The sequence below is a fragment of the Athene cunicularia genome, unplaced genomic scaffold, assembly GCF_003259725.1.
Source record: "Athene cunicularia isolate RWA unplaced genomic scaffold, athCun1 SCF_1, whole genome shotgun sequence".
In the NCBI taxonomy this organism is placed as follows: Eukaryota; Metazoa; Chordata; class Aves; order Strigiformes; family Strigidae; genus Athene; species Athene cunicularia.
Genome location: NW_020799155.1, coordinates 2,527,852 through 2,550,588, shown reverse-complemented (window position 1 = coordinate 2,550,588; position 22,737 = coordinate 2,527,852). Strand labels below are relative to the sequence as shown.

The 22,737-nt window shown below is 37.1% G+C and overlaps 1 protein-coding gene across 1 annotated transcript in view; it reads right to left on the bottom strand.

Annotated features, from left to right (window-relative positions):
• TTC29 (tetratricopeptide repeat domain 29) overlaps positions 1–21,954 on the bottom strand; it is a 136,014-nt gene extending 114,060 nt beyond the window's left edge. Inside the window, exons 1-3 of the mRNA XM_026867005.1 lie at positions 21,863–21,954; positions 18,044–18,127; positions 1,661–1,884 (exon numbers count right to left, since the gene is read on the bottom strand). Coding sequence (XP_026722806.1) covers positions 1,661–1,884; positions 18,044–18,127; positions 21,863–21,954 — 400 coding nt within the window. The remainder of the gene's footprint in view (positions 1–1,660; positions 1,885–18,043; positions 18,128–21,862) is intronic.
• Between the last annotated feature and the right edge of the window lie 783 nt (positions 21,955–22,737).

Below are 22,737 nucleotides of genomic sequence, written 5' to 3'. Positions count from 1 at the left end.
CTGCAACATGAATTAGCATCCACCCCTTCATGTGCCAGGTGACTCAAGCCTCACTTAATATAAATAAGAGATTTGTGCAATAGGAGATTTGTGCAATAAGAGGTTTGTTTGCATTGAAACTGGTGAAAAAAAAAAATCAAAACTGACTATACCTTGATCTAGCGATTCAGTGAAGATGCTTGCCAACTCCATTGGCACAGTGTCATTATTTTCTCATCTTCCATTTTAACAGGCAAAGCTGGGATATACTTTCTCCTAGAGGCAAGATACAATCAGTCAGACAACTGATGGTATCTTGTCTATGAGAGGTGAAAGACTTTTAGAGCCCAGCACAAAAAGATTGCTGGGTTTGGTGAGGGACAGGGCCCCTGCCTTTCGTCGGGCAGAAACCACACAGTCAGCAGCATCTTGACTCTCTGGGAGTGCATTTGCCAGTGCTGTTGTCACAGATCAGTTTGTAACACTGAAAAAAATCATGCACTGGAGGAAGGCAAAATGCTCTCCTCAAGCAGCTGCAGGAAGTAGGCCCATCAAGATAAGCCATATCTACTACTTTTTGAACATCAAAGAGTTGGCAGCATGTTTCTGTAGGGCAGTCTGAGCGCAAAACTTCTCTCGTACTCCTGCAAGCTACAGGGGTGCCCATTCAGGTTTCAGTCATACTCCAAACAAATCTGAAGATTCCTTCCAATCATGGGCTGGCTAGACTTCCTGCCTAGAATTACAGTGAGTTAAATAAACACACCCAACTTTTGGCTTTCATAGTAAATAAAAAAAAATGTTCATTTAAACTGTTTATCTTAGAAGTGCTGGAAGGTTATTTTTGTTGTTCCTTTTATAAATGAAGTTGTCTGTTTCTCAATTTCAGTCAGAAAGCTTAGGTTCCAAACTCACAAGCTTTATGGTAGATTTTCTTATTTGTAATGATCAAAATGCAACTTGAAACAAAACAAATATAGTGAAATCAGCTCAGCCATGAAATGGGATTGCAGTTAGAGCTTTATCTGCCTTCATCCCTAAAATTATTCCAAAGGAGGAAGACAGAGTAAGTTACGTTACTATTTATAGTAAAAGGAAATGATAAATATGAGCGCTTAGTAAATAGAAGGCAAAGAGAAAATACAGTAATTTGGAGTTATGTCTCCACTAATACCTAGTAATTCACAGGTGGCATGTTACATCTGTGTGCTGTATTTTATTTGACATGTTCACAATCCTTTTTAAGTCAGTCACAAATCCAAACACAGTTAGCAGACAGGGTATTTAATAAAATCAGATTTATAAAACTATTACTGTGTGAAAGAGCATTTCACCTATTAGATTTTTTTAATACAAAACCAGCTACTCAAATCAATAGAGAAAGAAAAACAGTAAATAATGAAACTATGAAAAATAATTGAGATGTTATCAAAGCTATAAATACATCCAACATTTCTGATGGTATCATAATGCACTTTACACGTTTTCTCTTCACAAAACCTCTCCCAATAGCTGCAGTTACTAATCATATATTCTATAAATACAGCTTAGTTGACTAAGGCTGAAATGTGCTAAGATGCAGTAACGTTTCAAATTCATACATGAAACAATTTGGAAGCTTCCCCCAGGCATTTGCGACTGCGACTCCCGCTGCTGTGCTACCCACAATCCCCCCATTTACCTGCTCGCTGGGCTGCCTCAGCCCTGGTCAGGAAGTGGCAAAGCTGATGCAGCTTATCAGGCTGCTCCTCCAGGGACTTCTGCTGCCATATGGCTGACCCAGGCCCTGCAGCCTCCCTCAAGGCATTCCACTTCTGTATCAGAGCGAAGAGCTCGGAGAAGGACTCGTGATAACCCTGTCGCAGCATGTCTATGCAGATGTTCTTCTTGTACGAATTCCTGTTACTGGGAATAAGAAAGAGAGATTTTAAGCCTTTAAACCTGTATTCTGTTCGCCACCTTACCAAATAAGTACAGATAACTAAAACGGCTTTAAGAAGAGACTGCTGCAGTTCAGCAGCCAGGATGGGATTCCCCCCCCCCCCCGCGTAAAAAGCATTCTGCTGCTAAAATAAAATTATGAATGTCATACCCATGGGAAGTAAATATGGCAACAGTGAGTAAATACCAATAGATACATTGAAAATGTGTTAAATATATACTGGTATTCTTTTGCTGCCATTGGTAAAACAGGCTGACTGATGGGAAAACACACACCACACCCCCCCCATGTTTACATTAGTTCATGAAAACACAATGAACTCTTAGTTTGCTTTAAAACAGTGCACAGGGAAAAATGAGGCACATTCCACATGTCAAAACAATGTATATGTTAAATAGTTTTGCTGTAGGATATGATGGCTTGGTTTAAAACGTCAAACAAATGCTATGCCAGAAACATAATCATTAGATATTATTTTGCTTCTGTTTAGCATATAACTTCAGCTGGGACTGGTTTACTGATGAAAATGTTTGATAGTTTCTCCTTAATTTTCAAATCAAATGATGCAGTGATGAATTTATATCAAAGTTATCTCATTCATAGACTCCTGTAAGATATACTTATCAAAAAGATGCGTAATCAAATAGTATCAAGAGGTAATATATCTTTTGAGGTATTATTTATGGAAAAAATAAAAATATTTCTTTTATGTGGCATGAAACAATCATTGCATCCTATCCTGGAAAAAAACTATGATTCCAATGGGACTGCCTGCAACACTCAAGTACATATGTAAAGGTTTGCAGGCATAGGTATCTAGTGTGAGAAAACAAACCTTTGTCCCAGTAAAATGGCAAGGACACAGATGTGTTAATTTGATTTTGTATATCTCATTAAGTTTCCAAACTGCTTTCAAGACTGTCTTTTTAGATTAAAATCCATTTAACTTCAAATTCTCAGCAGCTTTAGAATATGGAATTCTGAAAACTGATATTTACAGTATATGTAATAAATTCAGATGACCTCATTCTAAACAATAGCTTAATGAGACTAATACTTCAGCCTAAAAAAAGCTACCGCAGTTCTTTAAGAATGCCGATAAGATGGAAGTGATGCAAAAAACTTCTTAGCTAGATGACAATGAAATAAACAGTAACATGAGATGTAAGAAGTAATCTGCACTACTTCATATTTGATTAAAATAAAATCTATTAATTACTACACAGATGTACATTAATCTTTCATATGTATTTTTTACATTTCAGCTGCAAAACTGAGCAGAAAAATATTACAAAATCCTGACATGATTTAGACTAGACAGTACTGAATTTATGTTTAATATATAAATGGGTGGCTTTTGAGATTGAAAAGCACACATTGTTCACACAGACAAGGGAAAATATATGCTATTCTGTACCAGACAACATTCACAACATTTATCTTTAAAAAGTAAATGAGAAATATCTTTAAACATTTTAATTTTAATTTGCCAGAATATGTGATATTTGTCATATATCAGATGTACAATATATAGATTAATAATACTATAAAAATATTATGTTAATACAGTACAATGTATATGGAATGTTTTCTTTTTTCTGTTTTAAACTTCTCTCTAACTAAAAGGAAATTGAAGAGTATAGGTAGAAAAATTCCTACCAACTTCCAAAGGGCCTAGGACTGAATCCTGCAGTAATACAGCTCAGAGCGGTGGAATAACAATCTGTATAGCAGACACAAATACATGCATATTTATTTATATAATGTGATCTATATATGTGTACATGTGTGCATGCATTAGATCATTAGATGTGTTGGAAGTAGACGAGAAAGTACTGCTAAAAGATCTTAACGGTGACTAAACGAAACATCATTCAATTAATTTTTAACACCCACTGCATATGCATTGAACACAGCACCAATGTTTGTATAGATAGAAAAACTGTGTCCATATAACATGTTATTTCCTGTAGACTGATGCTTTTTACTTGAAGTCAAAGCATGTTTTCCCCACAAAACAGCATTATTAGCAAACCAATAGAGGAAAACAAAACATATGGTAAAATAAGTCAGTTTGAAAAATGAGTGTCAATATTCTTTTAATAAATCCTGTCCAAATTAATAAAGAAATTGAAATAATGCTGAAGTAAACATATGGTACAAGAGCACATTTTTTTTTCTTAGGCAATAATACCTGATTTTAACTCACAAGCAATGAAGATATCTACAGTATAACCATTCAGATTTTAGAGGCATAAAAAGTTATCTCTCAGTTATAATTAAAACCACAAAATACACAAAGTGTAAAATAATAATACTATTGTTTCCTTAAGTTTCTGCAATATTTAAGCCACAAGTGACTGATCACACACAAACAATAAAATAGGGCTAGAAATTAATTATATTATGGGGATGAATGGTATTCGTCACACTTGAGAGCTTGATGAATTCTGAGATAAATTCTGAAATTGTCAGTTATCAGAGTGTTTCCAGATGAAAATGCCGGTGTCCTTTTTTCCCAATAAAAATCAGAGTAGTGTGTGTGACAGAAGTAAACTTTTCATATCTTGAGATAAACTAAAATCCTCGAGATCCTTGTCATACTGTGTTTTATGATGGCCTGCAGCATGTAAGATGAGAGGTTAAATGGAACGCCTCATGTTTCACATAACCGAAGATTATTTCTAATATCAAAAACTGACACCTAATTAAATGTACATGACTTGTTTTATAAAATCCAACTGCTAACGGTATGTTTCTACTACATTAAAAAAAACTAGTTTACATTAAACCTTTTGAGACTTGCTACCTAATAAATGATGATATATTATTAAACAAGCAAGTTTCTTTTTCTGCACTGCGTCCACGCCGATTTTAGGTCTCCTTTGAACCATTCCGTTACTCCGAGAAGCCGAATGAAGAAAGACCGGCCTTTCATTTGGTTGGAGACGTTCAAGAGGTTTAATGGTCTCTGGGGGCATCTACTGGAAATGTGGAAAACTGCAGCCAGGACATGTTAATCACGCAGCTGTCAGTGCAGAACAAAGGGACCCGCACGGATTAAATGCCGGGCGCGCAGCACCGCGGGCAAGCGCGGAGGAGAAGCTCGGGGTCGCGCTTCTTGCGCGGCCGCTGAACTCGCCTTACGCGGCGCCACCAAAGCCCAGCGCCAGAAACAGGCAAAGGCTGCCTGCAGGCAGTTAAACTACTCGAGTTAGAATGAGCAGGCGGCTGTGAAACGTTGGTTGTGTTTAATTTTAAAATTGAACCGTGCTATGAATATAAACCTAAAGTCCTCGTTCCCCTCTGGACGATCATAGGTGCATGCCAGGAGAAAAAGCTTCCAGATGGATTTTTTAAAATTAAATTATTTCTTAATGAAATCTGGAGGATACCTACGTATTTTTGGTTAAAACAAAGATAACAGTTAATCTGTTTTTAATTTAAAGCAGATTATTATTATTTTTATTTTTATTTTTTTTAAGCCAGGAAATTCAACAGCCAAAAATCATAATACTTAACACAGAGACGATGCTGAGAGTCCAATCTTCCTCTGACTGTACACTCGGCACTGAAACCCTGTTGATGTTGCACCATGTTTATTTTCAGGGGACAGGTGAAACAGTGACATGAGGTCCCCTTAGTGGATCCGGTCAGGGTATCATACATTTGTCCTACGTCAGCAGTCAGGTCCATGCAGAACTTTATGCATGAGGTGCTGGAAATTCTGCGTGATTCTCTGTGTGTGTCATGGGGGTGGGGGTGTCATGAGAATTTTTAGCACCAAATAAATAACCACCAAAAGTTAAAGTTGCCATTTCAGTGGTACCATGTTCTAGATGACGATCTCATGCAGTATAATATCACATGGGTGGAAGCAGCTTTTTACTGAATGGGGATCTGCAAGCTTGAAAAGGCACTGCTATTGTTAACACCGTGCTTTAAGCGTACCTGCATATTGCTACAGGCATTTTACTTTCCTTAAACTATACAGATACTTATATATTTTTCTTACATGGATTTCTTTTATTATCATTGTTATTCTAAAACAATCAAGAGCCATGCTGAGGAATCACAGAAACATGACTCTAATCTGCCTTTACCAGTGCAAACCCCATAAATACTAACTTTCAGTGCAGCTAATTAAATTACAATTTTTGTGCAATCTCAAGGACCTTCCTATGTTAGGGTACTGTACAAGACTCTTAGGCAATGGTGGGAGATCAGGACAGTACCATACTACATTCCCTTCAATTTATAATCCTGCACAACAAGGCTATTTGCATTCTACCCTTTACACTAAAAGAGAGAAACGAAAAAATAAAATTAAGAGGCCAAGAGTCAGACAGTGGTGTAAAAAATTACCAAAATTGTCAGTATAGCATAACAATTATTTATCATGAGCTTAATTCTCCATGCCTCCTGTCTGGTATGGTCAATTACAGACATGCAAAATAAGTGCAAAAGTCTACTATTTTCAGCTGACAGATTTTTTTTTTTTTTTTTTTTTTTTTTTTTTTTTTTTTTTTAGTATCAGGGTTCATATCTTTAGATTTTGTAGGATTTAATTAGTACTATAGGTTAATGCCAGCTGCTGATTACAGTACGTGTGCTGTAGCAATCCCATTTTGTAAGGCACAAAAAGGCATGGATTAAACAACGATAGTGTATAAAATATTAAAGCGTACTTCCAGTGTAAAATAATTACTCTCACAATTATTATAATGTTTAAAAACTGTATTCAAATAGGTTTCATCCACTTGGGATTTCCTTCTGCAGTTGGCAAGTCAATGACTGATATAAATGCTTTAGATAAGGATCACAAAATTATGAAAAAATAATAAAGATATTTTTGCTTAAGTTTATTTAAACAAATACATTTTACTTCTTCCCCCACATTTCCTGTCTATAAATCTACAAGAAAATGAAAATTACATCAAGTGTGTGAATACTTAGCTACTTTCTGTATATGCAAACAAAGCATAAACAAGGAGACAAGACAATTTCCTCACTAAAATTTGAAAAAGATATGCATTAAGTAAAAACAGATACACTATACAGAACACTAAACGGTCAAGCAAGCTAGAAGAATTTATAACTCCAGGCTGTTCTGCCTAAGAATAGAAAGAGGAATTATTATTTAGTTATAGCTGAACAGCCAAAAACCATAACATCTTTGCAACACCGTTAGTGACCCACATCTAAAATATAGGTAAAACTTCTGCAGGGTCTTGTTGAATACAAAAAGCATTTATGCAAATACTTGGTAAATATGGAACCTGAAGATTTGGCTATTGCATCCAGTGATGCTATGACCCAGGTTACGGTGGTATAAAACCATGTACTTGCACTGCTGAAATCTACAGTGTCACGTGTCTGGGCTCCAACAAAGTTAGGTACATAGCTAACTTGAAAATATATCTGAGTTGTCTGAGTAGCTGAGTTCTGTGTGAAAATTTATATACGTAAGTACTTTGGTGAGTCAAGATCTCAGTCGATCAAGGTACTCAGCACATTTTCACCACATACTGCTACTGATACAAAGCTATTTAACTGAATCAGGGCACAGCCCTCTTTAATCCTAGTTTAAAGACTGTCCGTTTAAATACTTTTAATTAAATATTTACTGGATGGTAATATGTTAAATTGTAGAGTACAGTAATCTCATTAAAGATTTGAAAGTACAGTAAAATATTACACATCAGAATATTTGATTACTAAAGCTGAGAATTATATTATATTGGGGTGGGGTGCATGTGATTTAATTCAAAATTATAAAGATGAAATAGCTAATTTCCTAATACAAAAAGCATGAAATCCACCAAACCCTCAAAAGCTATAAAAAGAACTCCCTACCCTGAATAGCAAATAAAACATACTGCATGGCAATTTTTACATATCATGAGAGGGAAGAACATCTACTTGAAGTTGACTTTCGTGACAATTCAGATATTTATAAATAAGAAAAAGTTTATGGAGCTATGTATTCAGAACTATTAATAGAAAGATGAAAATAAAGTATATCAGAAAATAAATATATAGGTACTTTATACCACATACAGAGGGTACAATAACTTTCAGAATAATTAATGCAGTATTTTTCATCTACTGCCTCACAGTCTCCGACTGTTGTCAAACAACACTTTAACATAGATCATGCAATCAAACGTGGATGTTATAACCTGTCAGTAAGATCCTGTAAAGAACACATATACTGAACTCAGCTCCTTTTGTTCAAAGCTACACTGCCACTTTAATACTACATAAAATGAAAAATTAATCAATTATAAACATCAAAGGATGACACAGAAAAAGTATTCTAAAATAAAAGTACTGTAATAATTAAGAATCCTCATTAACCCCGAAAATGGAAATATAAATTTAGCAATGAACTTTTGGAACATTCTGTCCCTAAACATAGATGCAAAGAAAGCACTGAAAATAAAGGTAGAAGTGCTACCCTTATAAAAATGTTCTTCATACAAGAGCATACACACCTGTGATTATGTCAAGCATAATCAGAAAAAAACCACATTATTTTCATTATTCTTTCTGCTTTATTTTCTAAATGAATTATGCTCATTAACAAAAAGTAATTCCAACCATATTTTATGGACCATTATTTATCAAAATGAAGTATTTCTCAACTTTCCTCTTTTATTTCAGAGCTGCCCTAATGGACTGAGAGCTAGAGACATCTGAGTTTGGAATGCTTTCCATTTGACTTGCATGATATCAGACAGGTCATTATATTTCCCTGCAAGTTTCTTTCACAGTATGCAAAATTATCTTTAGGAAAAGAAAATCATAATTATTTACTTTCTGTGTCTTCTCAAACTGATGCTCTGAATTACAATAAAACCCTATACAAGGCTATGCATTTATTATACTATTGCTATGAACAATTCCCACAGTATTGATGCTTTTGTTTATGAAACCTCATTCAAGTCCCCAACAGAACTTACTCAGTAGTGTAAGGACAAATTAACCACACAGAGATTAAGAGGGAAAGAAGAGAAAGGATTTTACACAATTCAGAAGGATTCACTGTGAGAATTATTAGGTAGACACGACTGTACCAAGGCAAATTAGACTGTCTTTCTTTATTTCAGACTCTTTTTTGTATGTTAGAGTTGCTTCACCTTTATGGAGTGGTTTAAAAATAGAAGTCAGTTGTGTATTGCTTGTACATTATCTTCAGTACTAAATATTGTTGAAATATTGAGAAATGAAAGCACTAGAAAACCATAAGACCAAACTTAGTAAAAACAACAAGTTACATAAAAAAGGAAAAACTTCAGCTCACTGTGTTCTTCTTTATTAAAGTATGTCATGTATTTTATCTTTGCAAGAGTTTGATGAGTTTTTGCAAGTAAAATTCTGTTTCCTCTATACTTGCTAATAGTCATGAGAATCTGTAGTTTGCACCTTCCCATTAAAAATGTATTGTATTTTTTGAAATTATTCACCCCGCCTTTTATCCAGATCATGTCTTTGAAAGGAGGAAGTAGATAATAAATGGAATAATTCATGATTTCCCATTAAATATGAAACTTTCTTTTGCAGAGTTTAGAAAATGAAGTTCTACATAATGTACAGAAGTTGATTAGAACTTTTTTTAACCTTTTCAAGAAAAACCTTTCACATTACACAAATGCACAGAGAAGTTTCTTTAGGAAAGGCAAACCATTCACTTCTCACACAGGTCTTTAGATCACTGCCTAATTACACTAAATAATACGTTTATCAGGCCTGAAATTCACAGAGATCATTTATTTGACCAAAAAGAATGTGTGCCTCTAAGTGCTAAAATCTCGTTTTGAAAGTTGTTTAATAAACATTGAATCCTGGTCATGGCAAGCAAGATTGTTAGGAATTATTCAGACAGAAAAAAAATACATATTTAAATAATATTGTGAAAGAAATTTAAAATTTATCATCTAGCTCAATAAGTGACTTGTGCCATCTCCCTTTCCACAATCAGCTGGGAGTTTGGGATAGAGTGCCTTAATTTAAAATTTCTTTTACTATGAAAGTATAAATTTCTTTGGTTCTGATTTAACCTTTTCCATAGTTTTTAGTATTTAAAAGTGAAGAAATATCCTCACAAGATGTAAATGAGTTGACACAACATTCCACCAGTTCTCAGCCAGAGTAATGTGAACAAAGAGGGTCGTAAGGTGCTCACAGGTCATATCCAAAGATTGACATCAGCAAGAACAACAAAATCTTGCTAGGATTTGAACATGAAAGGGAAAGAACAGTTTACTTTTTCCTTCTGCTGCTGTGTCTGCCAGCGGTCGACCCCGAGTTTCCCCTGGTGCTCTCTGCCAGACATTCTAGGTAGGGCCATTCTTCCGGCTGCAGTGTAGAGCACATTTTTAACATCTTGCCCTGTCCAGACCAGCCCGAGGGCTACTGCATGAACTGTTTCCTGCTTAATTTGTTCAAAAGCCTGTCGCTGCTCTGGGCTCCGTAATTTGGAATGTGCAGTCTCCAGAAACCCACAACACCCAAGAAAGCTTGTGTTTCCTTTCTGCTAGTTGGTGAGGACAGAGCCGTTATTTTATTAATCACCTCCTTTGGAATCTGACAACGTCCATCTTGCAATTTTACTCCTAAAAACTGGATCTCTTGCACAGGTCTCTTGACTTTACTACGCTTTATGGTAAAGCTCTCAGAAGGATTTGGATTGTTTTCTCCCCTTTCTCAAAAACTTCTTCTGCTGTATTACCCCATATAATGATGTCATCAATGTATTGTAAATGTTCTGGGATTTCACCCTGTTCCACTGCAGTCTGTATCAGTCCATGGCAAATGGTGTGGCTGTGTTTCCACCCCTGGGGCAGTCAGTTCCAGGTGTACTGGACACCCCTCCAGGTAAAAGCACTGTGGCCTGCATTCTGCTGCCAGAGGGATGGAGAAAAATGCATTGGCAATATCAATCGTGGCAAACCACTTGGCCACCTTCAACTCTAGTTCATACTGAAGTTCTAACATATCTGGCATGGCAGCACTCAGTGGTGGCATGACTTCATTCAGGCCATGATAGTCCACTGTCAATCTCCAGTCTCCATTAGACTTTCGCACTGGTCATATGGGGCTGTTAAAAGGGGAGCACATCTTGCTGATGACTCTTTGGCTCTCTAGTTGGTGAATCAGTTTGTGGATAGGGATTACAGCGTCTCGATTGGTGTGATATTGCAGTTGGTGCATGGTTGTAGTGGCAGTTGACACCCATTGTTCTTCAACCCTCAGCAATCCCACAACAGAAGGATCCTTTGACAGACCAGGTAACACAGACAGCTGTTTAATTCCTTCTGTTTCCAAGGCAGCTATACCAAAAGCCCACTGATACACTTTTGGGTCCTTAAAATACCATCCTATGTGATAATCTATGCTAAGAATATATGGAGTGTCTGGGCCAGTCACAATGGGGTGTTTTTCCAACTCTTTTTCACTTAGGCTCACATCAGCCTCTAATACTGTCAGCTGTTGAGACCCCCCTGTCACTCCTGAAATACAAATGGGTTCTGCTCCTTTAAAATTTTATGGCATTAGGGTACACTGTGCACCAGTGTCCACTAGAGCCTTATACTTCTGAGGATCAGATGTGCCAAGCCATCGAATCCACACAGTCCAGTAAACTCAGTTGTCCCTGTCCTCCACCTGGCTGGAGGCAGGGACCCTCTAATGATGGTCATAATACCCACTAACGACAAATGTGTTAGCGTGGTGTGCACGGGTTTCAGCCTCATCTTGACCACTTACTTCTTGTGAATACAAGTCAGAAGTTCTTCTTACAGGGTCATGAGCAAAGTTAACCTCTCTGCTCTGTTTGGGCACTTGATTACTGGAAACCGGAGCAGTCCTGAAGGGACAACATTTTGTACTTGTTCTTCCTTCCAGCTCACATACCTGTTCTTCTAGGAGGTAGGTAGGTTTTCCATCCCATTTCTTCATGTCTTCTCCATAGTCACACAGGCAATGCCACAGCTTCCCCCATGGCATGTAACTGGTTCTCTCGAGTGGAAAAAATGATTGCTCCTAATAGCTGAGATTCTAGTCTGTGCAGGTAGGGAGTAGGACATGCTCTCTTTAAAATGCTGGAAATCTTGAGATAATTTGTTCACAGCACAGTGATGGAGGAAGAGACACTTTCTTCATCTTGTCATAGTCAGCAAGCCAGTTCATTCACTGTTAGTCCCTCTTCATCTTTCCAGTCCATTAGTGGTAATGAACTGACATATGATGAGGCTGTGCTCCATACAAAATTCCTCCGCATGGGCCAGGTGCATCAGACTTCATCTGGATCTGTGGGTAGCCATGCACTATCTGGGTCATAGTAAACTGCTTCCCGCACAGCTAGCTCCCTCAAGTATTGAATGCCTCTTTTCATAGTGGTCCATTTACTTGGTCGACATGCAAAATCTTCCTTGAAGGGATACCTCTCCTTCACACTTGACAGAAGTTGCCTCCAGAGACTGAGATTTTTGTGTCTTCTTTCCAATGGCTTTGTCCATGCCCCCTTCCTTAGACAGGTACCCCAGCTGCCTTGCCTCCCTGCCCTCTAGTTCCATGTCACTGGTCCTGCTATCCCAGCCCCAGAGCAGCCAGGTAACAAGTTGCTCATCTGGATGGTGGCTGAAATCTTTTCTTTATGTCTCACAACTCACTCAAGGACAAGGATCGAGTGACTATCACTGGCTCTGCCTCCTTCTCCTGTTCTCATAATGGGCCTGGTTCATCATCACCCTGTACACTGCGAGGGGATTTTCTTCTCTATTTCTTCTTTTGTATGGAAGCAACTGACACCGTCATGGGTTGGTCCTCTGGTTAAGCTGGAGCGTCTGTCCTCAGGTTATAGTGGCTGCAGTTTCTGTTACTTGGTTATCAGGTGCAGAGCCCTTCTCTTGCTCTTGAGGGTGCTGAAGAGTGTTTAATAGCACTCGGTAAGCATGGGCTATGCCTCAGTATGCTGCAGTGAGCTGTGCTTCCCTGGAATTAGCCGGGTGACAACATACTTTTTCTAAATATTCCACCTAGTTCTTCAGGATTCTGCACCTGTGCAGGAGTGAAGTTCCAATACACTGGAGGTGACCACTGTTCTAGGTACTTGCCCATTCTACGCCACACCCCCAGCCACTGATAATTCTCCACCCTTGGGGTAGGTTTCCAAGTGATACTCTTAAATAGTTGCTTAACCCTGAACAAAACCTGAACCACATGCAGGAACACACTAGCTCCTAACAGCACAACAATGCTTATGTCAATATTCCAAAGATATCTGAACTCTCCAAATTTCTCAAACACAACTGTAAATAGCCCCAGGGCCAATGACTGCATGCTATCATAGATGAGCATTACATAGTACAATAGGAACAAAATTTAACATAACTCTCATGGAAAGTGGGCAACAGCATAGGAAACATGTATGGCAAATGAGGTGATAAGATCTTAAGGAGCCAAGAAATCCACATTTTACCCATTTTGTTGTTATCTCAAAAAAAATCCCTCAGTGCCCCATGTTGGGTGCCAAAAACTCTTGAGGTTTGAACTCAGGTGGCAGCCAGATGCCACAGGGCTGGCTGTTCACCTGCCCCCTCCCCAGTGAAATAGGGGAGGGACAAAAAGAAGAGAATTCATAGGTTGAATGAAAAGAAAGAATTCACCAAATATAACAAGAGAACAACAGTAACAATAGTGAGTCCAGAAAGAAATGGGTAAAATGTATCATAGCAGTGGCTTACCGAGCATGGCAACTGCCCCCACAGCAACACGTGACTGGACCGGAACCTGAAAAAAGACATGCCCGAGAGAGCCCACCCACCTGTATCCCTGGGCACGACATCACATGGTATGAAATACTCCAGTGAACGTTAACTCCATCCTGGTCGAAACCAGGACACTCTGGATGGCACATTCCTTCCCTTCAGCCTGTGGACCGCACCACACAGCTCAGTGTCATCGCCAAACTTGCAGAGGGTGCACGCGATCCCACTGTCGGTGTCGCCAACAAAGATGTTACACAGTGCCAGTTCCAACCCCGACCCCTGAGGAACATCACTTGTCACTGCTCTCCACTGGGACATCGAGCTGTTGACCACAACTCTTTGAGTGTGACCATCCAGCCAATTTCTTATCCACCGAGGGGTCCATCTGTCAAATCCATCCTCTCCAAGGATGTGTGGGACAGTGTCAAATGCTTTGTACAAGTCCAGGTAGATGACGTCAGTCACTCTTTCCTTATGCACCAGCACTGTAACCCTGTCACAGGGCCACCAAATTCTTCAGGCATGATTTACCCTTTGTGAAGCCATGTTGGCTGTCACCAATCGCCTCCATATTTTCCATGTGCCCTATCAGAGTTTCCAAGAGGATCCGCTCCATGATCTTACTGGGCACAGAGGTGAGACTGACCAGCCTGTAGTTCCCTGGGTCTTCCTTTTTTAACCTTTTTAAAAATGGAATGAAAGCCTTTGACTTTTTGTGTTCCAGATAATCTTGATATGGACCTGCCTTTTGGTGAATTCTAAGCAGAACAACCCACTATATCTCACAAACATCTGATCAAATGCATATAAGATAATAGGGTCTCCTGCCTGAAAAAGTCATACCAGAGCATGTTGTTACTGACACAAATTTACCAAGGCAAGCTTTCCACAACACATTGATCCACCACTGACAAGACAGAAAACACAAATAAAAATTTTCTGCATCGCTAGGTCAGTGTGTACCATCTCTGTATAATAATTTAGATGTCACCTGACTACCAATGAGTCTTGAGTGAGGACACTAGAACTCCATCATATGATTCACAGAAATACATCTAGCAAAATCGCTAATGTAATATTTCTTTTATTACTACTAAATAAAGCTGGTCCTCTCATCAAAAAGATTTCAAAGTCTCTCTTTCTAGCCTTTAACTCTTTTTTGATGATAGGGTCATCTTTGAACAACTTTCACTTGTATGAAGTGGAAAGAACTGCTACTTGATCTTTCTGGCCCTGACAAAAAGATCAGAAAACAGGAATGACAATATAAAATTATGGTCCATTCTAGGCTCCAAACTCATTTGAAGATTCAGCCCTGGAATCAATCTCTTGATGCCTTACTTTACAGTTCATGAACTTTTTGACTCTTAGATCAGTCATAAGAACAATTTTTAATTTTTATTGCAACCTGATTTTGAGCCATTAACGATTTGGTGAGTCAAGACCAAGACAAGAACAGAAAGTATCAGGGAAAGCACCCTGAAGGCCAGTGGAGACAGCCAGCTTTGTCATAAGCTTACAAAAGCTTCTGTGGCAAGAAAGCAGTCACATTCTACATTAATGGAAACATTTACTTTCTTTTCATTTCCAGCTTCTTACACCACATTCACTTCTTTCAAGTTAAAGTCTTAGAGAAGGAAACAAAACAAAATCAATGAAAAAACCAAAGCAATATACTGTTTTAATATAATTAAAGTACTATCTTTCTTAAGCATTGTTTTTTCTTCCCCTTATATCATGTCACCCTGGGACAAAAAATTATTACAAAGAAAAAAAAATAAAAACATCTCCACATTTTTCTCACAGAAAAATGATATTATAACATGAGCACTTAATGGAATTCTCATTTGCTGAAGTTTGGAACAAAGTACAATAATGTATAACAGAAAAATACCTTTGCTTCCTTCAACTATGAAGAAACTAGCTTATCTTAATTTTAAAGAATGTTGTGAAAAATACAATTTTAGAGACCAGCTTTAAAGAACGATGCTTGTTTCCATATATGTGACACTACCAATACATTCCTTTATTTAGGAATAAATTTGATATCTGCCTAACATGCATCAAAAAAAAGTGTGGCTACAAGAATCTGTCTTGACTAAAACATGACTGACTTAGTAAGTTAACCTCCATATTAGACAAAAGTACAGATATTTTGGTGGCAAAAGAAAGATATCCTGTCCTTTTATAAAGAAGTAATCTACTTCTGGAATTAAAACAATATTTAAAAAACTACACAGCATAAGCTTTGTTCACACGTTTTTAATAAAGACATCTTTTGTCTACTGAGGAAACACCCCACTTCATGTAGGTATTGCAAAACAGATGATAAAATTATCACTTTATTGTGGATTTCCTTGCTGGTTTCCTTTTCTACAACTTCCAGACTTAGGTTTTGGATATAAAAATAAAAATCGTATAGGAGGGGTTTTTGGGTTCGGGTTTCGTTTCCTGTTTGTTTGTGGGATTTTTTTGTTGTTTTAATAGCAGTAAAAGGCTGACCCGATCAAATCAGAGCTGTAAAATGCATTCTGGAGCCCCAAGGCCTTCCTAAAATAGCAGTGGCTTCCTGTGTGACCACAGAGAGAACCCTTCTGTCCCTTGCATGGCGTGTGTCCTGCGGAAATCCACAGGCAATGAAGACTGAAACAGCTCAGTGGGAAGGCAAGTCAGTCTGCTACAACTGTCGCAGTGTAATAACTACAGCAGCACCTCACATCTGGTGCAGAACTAGGGTGAATGTACTTATTTCTGTGCTTGCTCCTTGAGGTCTGGTACTTTTTTCCCCCCTCACAGTGCAACTACGCCACAATTCAGGTGACAGGACCTCTGTCAACACGGCATTTGCTTGGGAAGGATCTGTTCCTTATGTTGGTCCAGCTCATGCAGAATGTGGCCGAGTCACAGACCAATCTTAGATTCCTTGTCTTTAAGCAGGGAATATCTAAACCAGCTATGACACCTAGCATGATTAGTATGACAGCATGATCAAAGGTAACTGTCCCACATCAACCGCGTGTATTCACAGAGCAGTAACATGCCACTTCCCACTGCCTCACCTAACTCACTTTCCTGTCACTGTCAGGCTGCTCTCTCCCACAGACTGTGACCATGATAACAGAGTCTCTCCTACAGAAACAAAGGAGCAAATTGAACTTTGCAAACCCTAGGATGACATATTGAGTAGGTCCTGCCCAATTCCATAACTGAACTAATCTTTAGTCCATCATCTTTGAACCTCGTCTTAATCCAAATAAAAGAAGTGCAGTACAAGTTTGCTTTAGACTGCTCTCCTACATCATCAGAACAGATACATTCCAATCTTTGTACTGACAGAACACTTATCAGCTTTATCATGTTGCCACTGTGAAGGCAAATTGGATACGTATCACAGGAAAGGAAAGTGTGTCTGCTGGCTGAGAATTATATGGTATGGCTTTAGGATGATGTCAAAGTTATCACCCCTGAACTCAAATCTGTTAATTTTCCAGATTTTTATTTGAAAGTTTTTAGAGAAAGGTCGCAGGTACATTCTTAGGCTAGGAAGGAAAAAAGAAGCATGTCTTGCAAGAAACTAGCTGGTTGAATTCCTGTCTGATTGATAGAATGTTTTTGTGCTGCAAGGGTGATCTTGCAATATTAATTGTTAAGGTGCCTAGAGCCCTTGTATATGAATCTTTTTATTATTTAAATATTGAAATAAATAAATCATCTCACTTAAGCAACCAGCAATTCAAATTTGTTAGAATTCTTTCATTAATTTTGATGGTGCTGAACCCCAGATCTGTTAAAAGACTCCAGAAGAATAAGTCAGTCATAATCTTTTGTAACTTCTAAATGTAAATACCTCAGCTGTAAGAAATCAAAAGTTATCTAAATTTCTTTCATTCATTGGGTTTTTAAATAACTAATGGTGTCTTAAATGCTTCACGGCAGAAGTCAGCACTTGGGCTTGGCTAAATAATAATTCAGAATTACAAGAACGTGTATGTCAGTATACTAAGCTTCCACCCCAGAGGAGGTATTTCACAGAGACTTAGAAAAAAAAAGCAAAAAAGAGCAGCACAATTTCAAATATAATTACTGACACAGTCTTAACAGTAATGTTACAAATGTGATATAATACTTTGGTAAATATACAAATTAGTAAAACCAAGCAGTTAAATGCTTTGATATATTTAAGATCAGGAGAAATGAACTATCATTATTTAATATCAACTTCAATTTTTAAATGCCAAGTTCCACTAAAAAGGGTAGGGCCTAGGGAACTTTAAATTATTATGATGACTAGAAACAAAGGAAACAATAAACTTATGGATGTTAAAATGCCTCAAAAAAGCCAACTTACGCAGCAGCTTCTTGTTTTGACAACCCTCTGATATTCTTCGCCAAATAATCATCTATGTCATCTTTGTCTTTGATCAAATGAATCCTAAATTTAAATAAAAAAAAAAATAAAAGAAACACTGCGAGGTGCTAACATAGACTTCTGCGGCATATATAATATATTAGCATTGCCAAGTAGAGCTAAAAACTGAAATATCGACAAAGTAATATATCAGACATTCTATAAACATATACAAATATTTTTTTTAATTTTTGGTCTGTAGCTATTTCAAGTCTTTATTTCTGAAAGAAAACAGAGCTGGTATTAGTTTTCAAGGACCTAGTTATCTGATATTTCTATTTAAACTAGAAGAAATTGTGTATCACCTAAATTAATAATTGCTTAAGCTATCCATATTTAATCTGTTTTCTAAACCAGAACCACTACATTTTTGCATTATCAGTATGGAGTGGCCAATCTATTTTGTATTTAAGTTTTTCAAAATTAAACCCAAGAAAATCAACAAAAAAAAATCCCAGCCCCAGCCCAAAATGCTTTCCTTAGAGCAATGCAGATTTCTAATACTGCTCTCAGCTTTCCACAGTTTGAGCAGCATATGGCAAAAGGTGGTCCACTAAAGGGGTAAGCCAAAGAGCATTAGAATAAAGAGCAAATTTCAGGATGCATAATCCAATTTTTAAATTTGAACTGTATATTATTTCACTTTTCACTTGAGCCATCATCTTTTTGCATTTCCACTCTGATACACGAGAGGCCTTGAATTTTAAAGAATAATATGTACTTACTGACCATAAGGTGTATTTAAATAGGTTCTGATATCCCAACTGTAGAGGGCATTATCTTGATAAAAGTAATGTGAATTTATTTTTATTCCTCTTTAAAAGGGCATAAAGATTGTCTGGTTAATCACTCAAAGATAAAAGAAATTCAACATTAGTGTTCCACATAAATCCATTACTTTCCTCTTTCTCTGTCTGTATTACACTGTTGTCTTTCATTACAGGGATGAGAGTAAATTCTTTTCATAATATTAGCTAATATAAGAATCATGCTCCTTATTGCTCTGAGAATACCAAAGACACTTCATGAAGTTCATTTAAATGAAAACAAAATAGCTAAGGAATGTAGAGATATTTTGACATGTCTGTGTTTAAAACAATGTAATAGTGAAAGAAAGCTTCCGACACAAATATGGCATTTATTCCAGAATTTACTCCTACGGAGCTGCACCAACAGAGGCTTATGCTTGCAAGCTGCACATAACACAGTCCACGTGAGTTGCTACTGACCATGAAAAATGTACAACTTACGGATATTGTCACAAAAATTTGGTTATAACCAATACTAAAATTTAATCAGTATCAAAAATTTCACACCAAAATAGTGACAATTTAATGTCATTAGGCTAATGAAGATAAGGTAATGATTCTATATTTTAAACTGATGTAAAACATATTTCAAGGTACAATAGGTTTATATGAGGCAATAGAAAAATTGAAAACTAGTATCTCTGGGTAATTAAATATATTCAGTAGACAACACAAAAACCCCTGGCTGACCTTTGTATTCGAAGACTGCAAAAATGAGCTTTCTGCACATCAGTAGCACAAGGGAACACAGCAGCTATGGGGGGGACGGGGTGGAGGGGAGTGCAAACCTCCAAACTGAAACAGTTGACTACAATGGCAAGCATCACTATCAGCTTGCTGCAATTTAATCTACACTGCAGTTAAAAATCATCTCAAACTGGAACACGGGAAAGCCTGATGCCTTCTCATTATCTTCTCAAAGGTATTTTAATAAAAATCCATCAGGGGAAAAGCCCCTAGAATCACTGCAATTTAAAATGTCATCTGCCTTATAGTCAAGGTATAAATTTCTGAGTTCTGTTTGGTAACACCCTCTAACTTAAAGACAACTACAGACAAGGGGGAAAAAAAAAAAAAGCAACATTTTGCAAACCAATTACTGTTTACATAAGTTCTGCCTTGAACTGATGAAACTACAAATATGGTGACACATCATGAAGAATTTAAGTTACTAAAAATAATAAATACTTATCTCCTGGCTGTTATTATCAATGATGTTAATGGAGCAATAACAAAGAAAAGACAGGCAGATGATACATAGGAAAAAATACACAGTAGAAAATTCCATTAACTCAATTATTATTTAAAATGGCTTGTTATATGCAACGAGAATTAAAAACAATAGATGTAATTAATGTGAAGAACTGAGACTGTGGCTTGGAATGGATATTGTTTTGTAATAGAGAAATGAGGGGAGGATGGCGCTGGCTAAGACAATGTTTCTTTTCTTTCAGAAATTGTCACTTGCTTTTTCCAAACTGTTTTAGCCTTATTTCTCCAGTGTTTCCATGATGACTCACCATATTTCATAAATAGTTCATAAAAAATCTACTTCACCTGTAAATTGGCTTGTATTTAATTTTAAATCACTCACTTATTAAAGACAAATATATTTTAATCCAATAGACACCTATTCCAGAGTTAACATTTTACACCATGCATTTCTATAACTACTCCTTACGAGTCTATACAGCAAAAATATAGCTACTTATTATTTTTAGAAATAAACTTCACGATAAGTACACCTGACTTTTTAAATAAAGAACAGAAAAAAATTCCCATAAAGGACCAAACTGATGCTCACATTAACTTTCTATCCTCACTGCCTATTCTGTTAACTCAGACTCCAGTTTTCTCAACATTTCCTATCAAAGAAAACAGAACTTGTCTTGCTTTAATCACTAGGCATCTAACAGCATGGTCTAAACCATTACTTTGGTGCTGCAAATAGGCACAACTTCTATAAGACTGCTGCAGAATGATCTTGAACATGAAACTCCCTAAGTAAAGGGAAGAAACAAGCCTACCTCTGGGGTGAGTTCTTTGGCAATGTAGATATTGGGAAAAGTGATGGCTGCAGAACATGGCTTTGGCCATAAAAGATTTTTAAAAATATATAAAATTGTAAGACATTGCTGTATGTCCTTATTCTATCAATGTGTGAGAGGACATCTATCAGCATGAGCCCCTCAGAAAGACTTGGCCCAAAGATACCATGTTTCTAGATCCTTACTGCTTTTAGACACAGACATGGAGCTGCTGAATTCTGAGATGCCAAAGGCTAAGGGGAATGAATGAAGGATTGCAGAGAAGAGGAAAAAAAAAAAGGAGGAAGAAGAAAACAACCTCATTTTTTTTCTGAAATGCAGGTGATTCCAGGAAAAAGAGCACAGTGGGGCAGAGTAGAAACTTGAACCACCAGTACACACTGAGGGAAACAAAAATATATGGGTACAAGTAACTAAGAGGCAACAGAACGGAAAGCCATGTAGGTGTGTGCAAGATGATGGCTTGAAAGTATTATGGCATTGTTCTTAACTCAGTTATTAAGTACAGGATAATGTTTTTCAAGCCAGTTTTATTCATTATATTTTGAGAGATGCAAAACTGTTTTGTGCCTGAATGAAAAAACAAATCTTCTTTTTTCATCCAAATAAGCAGATTTTCAATGACCTACATTCATATCAGTGTTAAATGGAAATAACTTGCTATGGCTTTTGAAGTGGTTTTGAAAAATCAGAATGAAATCTCTACTTTAAACAGAACAGATTTTCTATTTTGTTTTTCTTCCATTTTAATCATAAACTTTCCTAAGAAAGAATTTTCTTGCCTCTGATTTTTGCAGTTTTAAATATTGAAAAAAAACCCAAACATAATCTGTCACCTCGCCATAACTGATTGAAGCTGTTCACAGTAAAAAATAATACTCTGAAAGAAAAGAGGTACATACCTTGCAAAGTCTAATGAGGAGCAAAAAGTCTGCTCTATGAACCTGGGATGCTCCCCAGAGGCTTGTAGGATTGCTTGAGGCAACACATTCATTTTAACTAAAACAAACAAAAAAACCCAAAGTTACTTGAAACAGTGCCTTCACAGTGATGCAGTTTCTTATTCTTCTTGTGCTGCTTTCCAGTCAACTCTCTTTTACTTCCAGTGCGTTATGTGTAAAACCGAACTCCCACACAAATGGGGAGGCCTCAGCATTACTTGAGTAGGCCATAATGCATAGGAATGGTCATGATCTTGCTTTCAATAGTTTTCTCTCTTTCATTGGAGTGCTTTCGATTTGCATAGGGATAACTGATTCAGGAATCTAACTTGCATGTGATTCCCTGTGCTTCTTCAAGTCATCTCGGTCCAAGTATTAACAATATTTTAAGTTAAAACAGAAGGTGGAGAAATGATTGAACGTGCAGTGTGCAATGCAACAACAAGCACTGTATTAACATTCAAAATAATACATAATCGTAATAGTAACAATCATTTCAATAAAAAATGTAGGCAATGCTATACTTACAACACAGGGTTTTACTTAAAACAAAAGCCAAAAGCCCCACAGTTATGTAGAATCGTATAGCTCGTCATTTTGAAGTACATAAATGATAATAGGACTTTTTTGTCATATAGAGTTACTGTGTTTTTTTCCCCAAGTATTCAGACTACACTTCCTACCATTAAAGTTTCAGCTGCCAGTTCCTTCATTTTGCATGTCTGTGATCTGAGGACGTTAGCAGCAGGAGCACCCTCACTTTTAAATTTGGTTTAATGTAGGTATTGCATGCCCTGCTGGTAGGCCTCAAGGCACAAACTTTTAATAGGGACAGG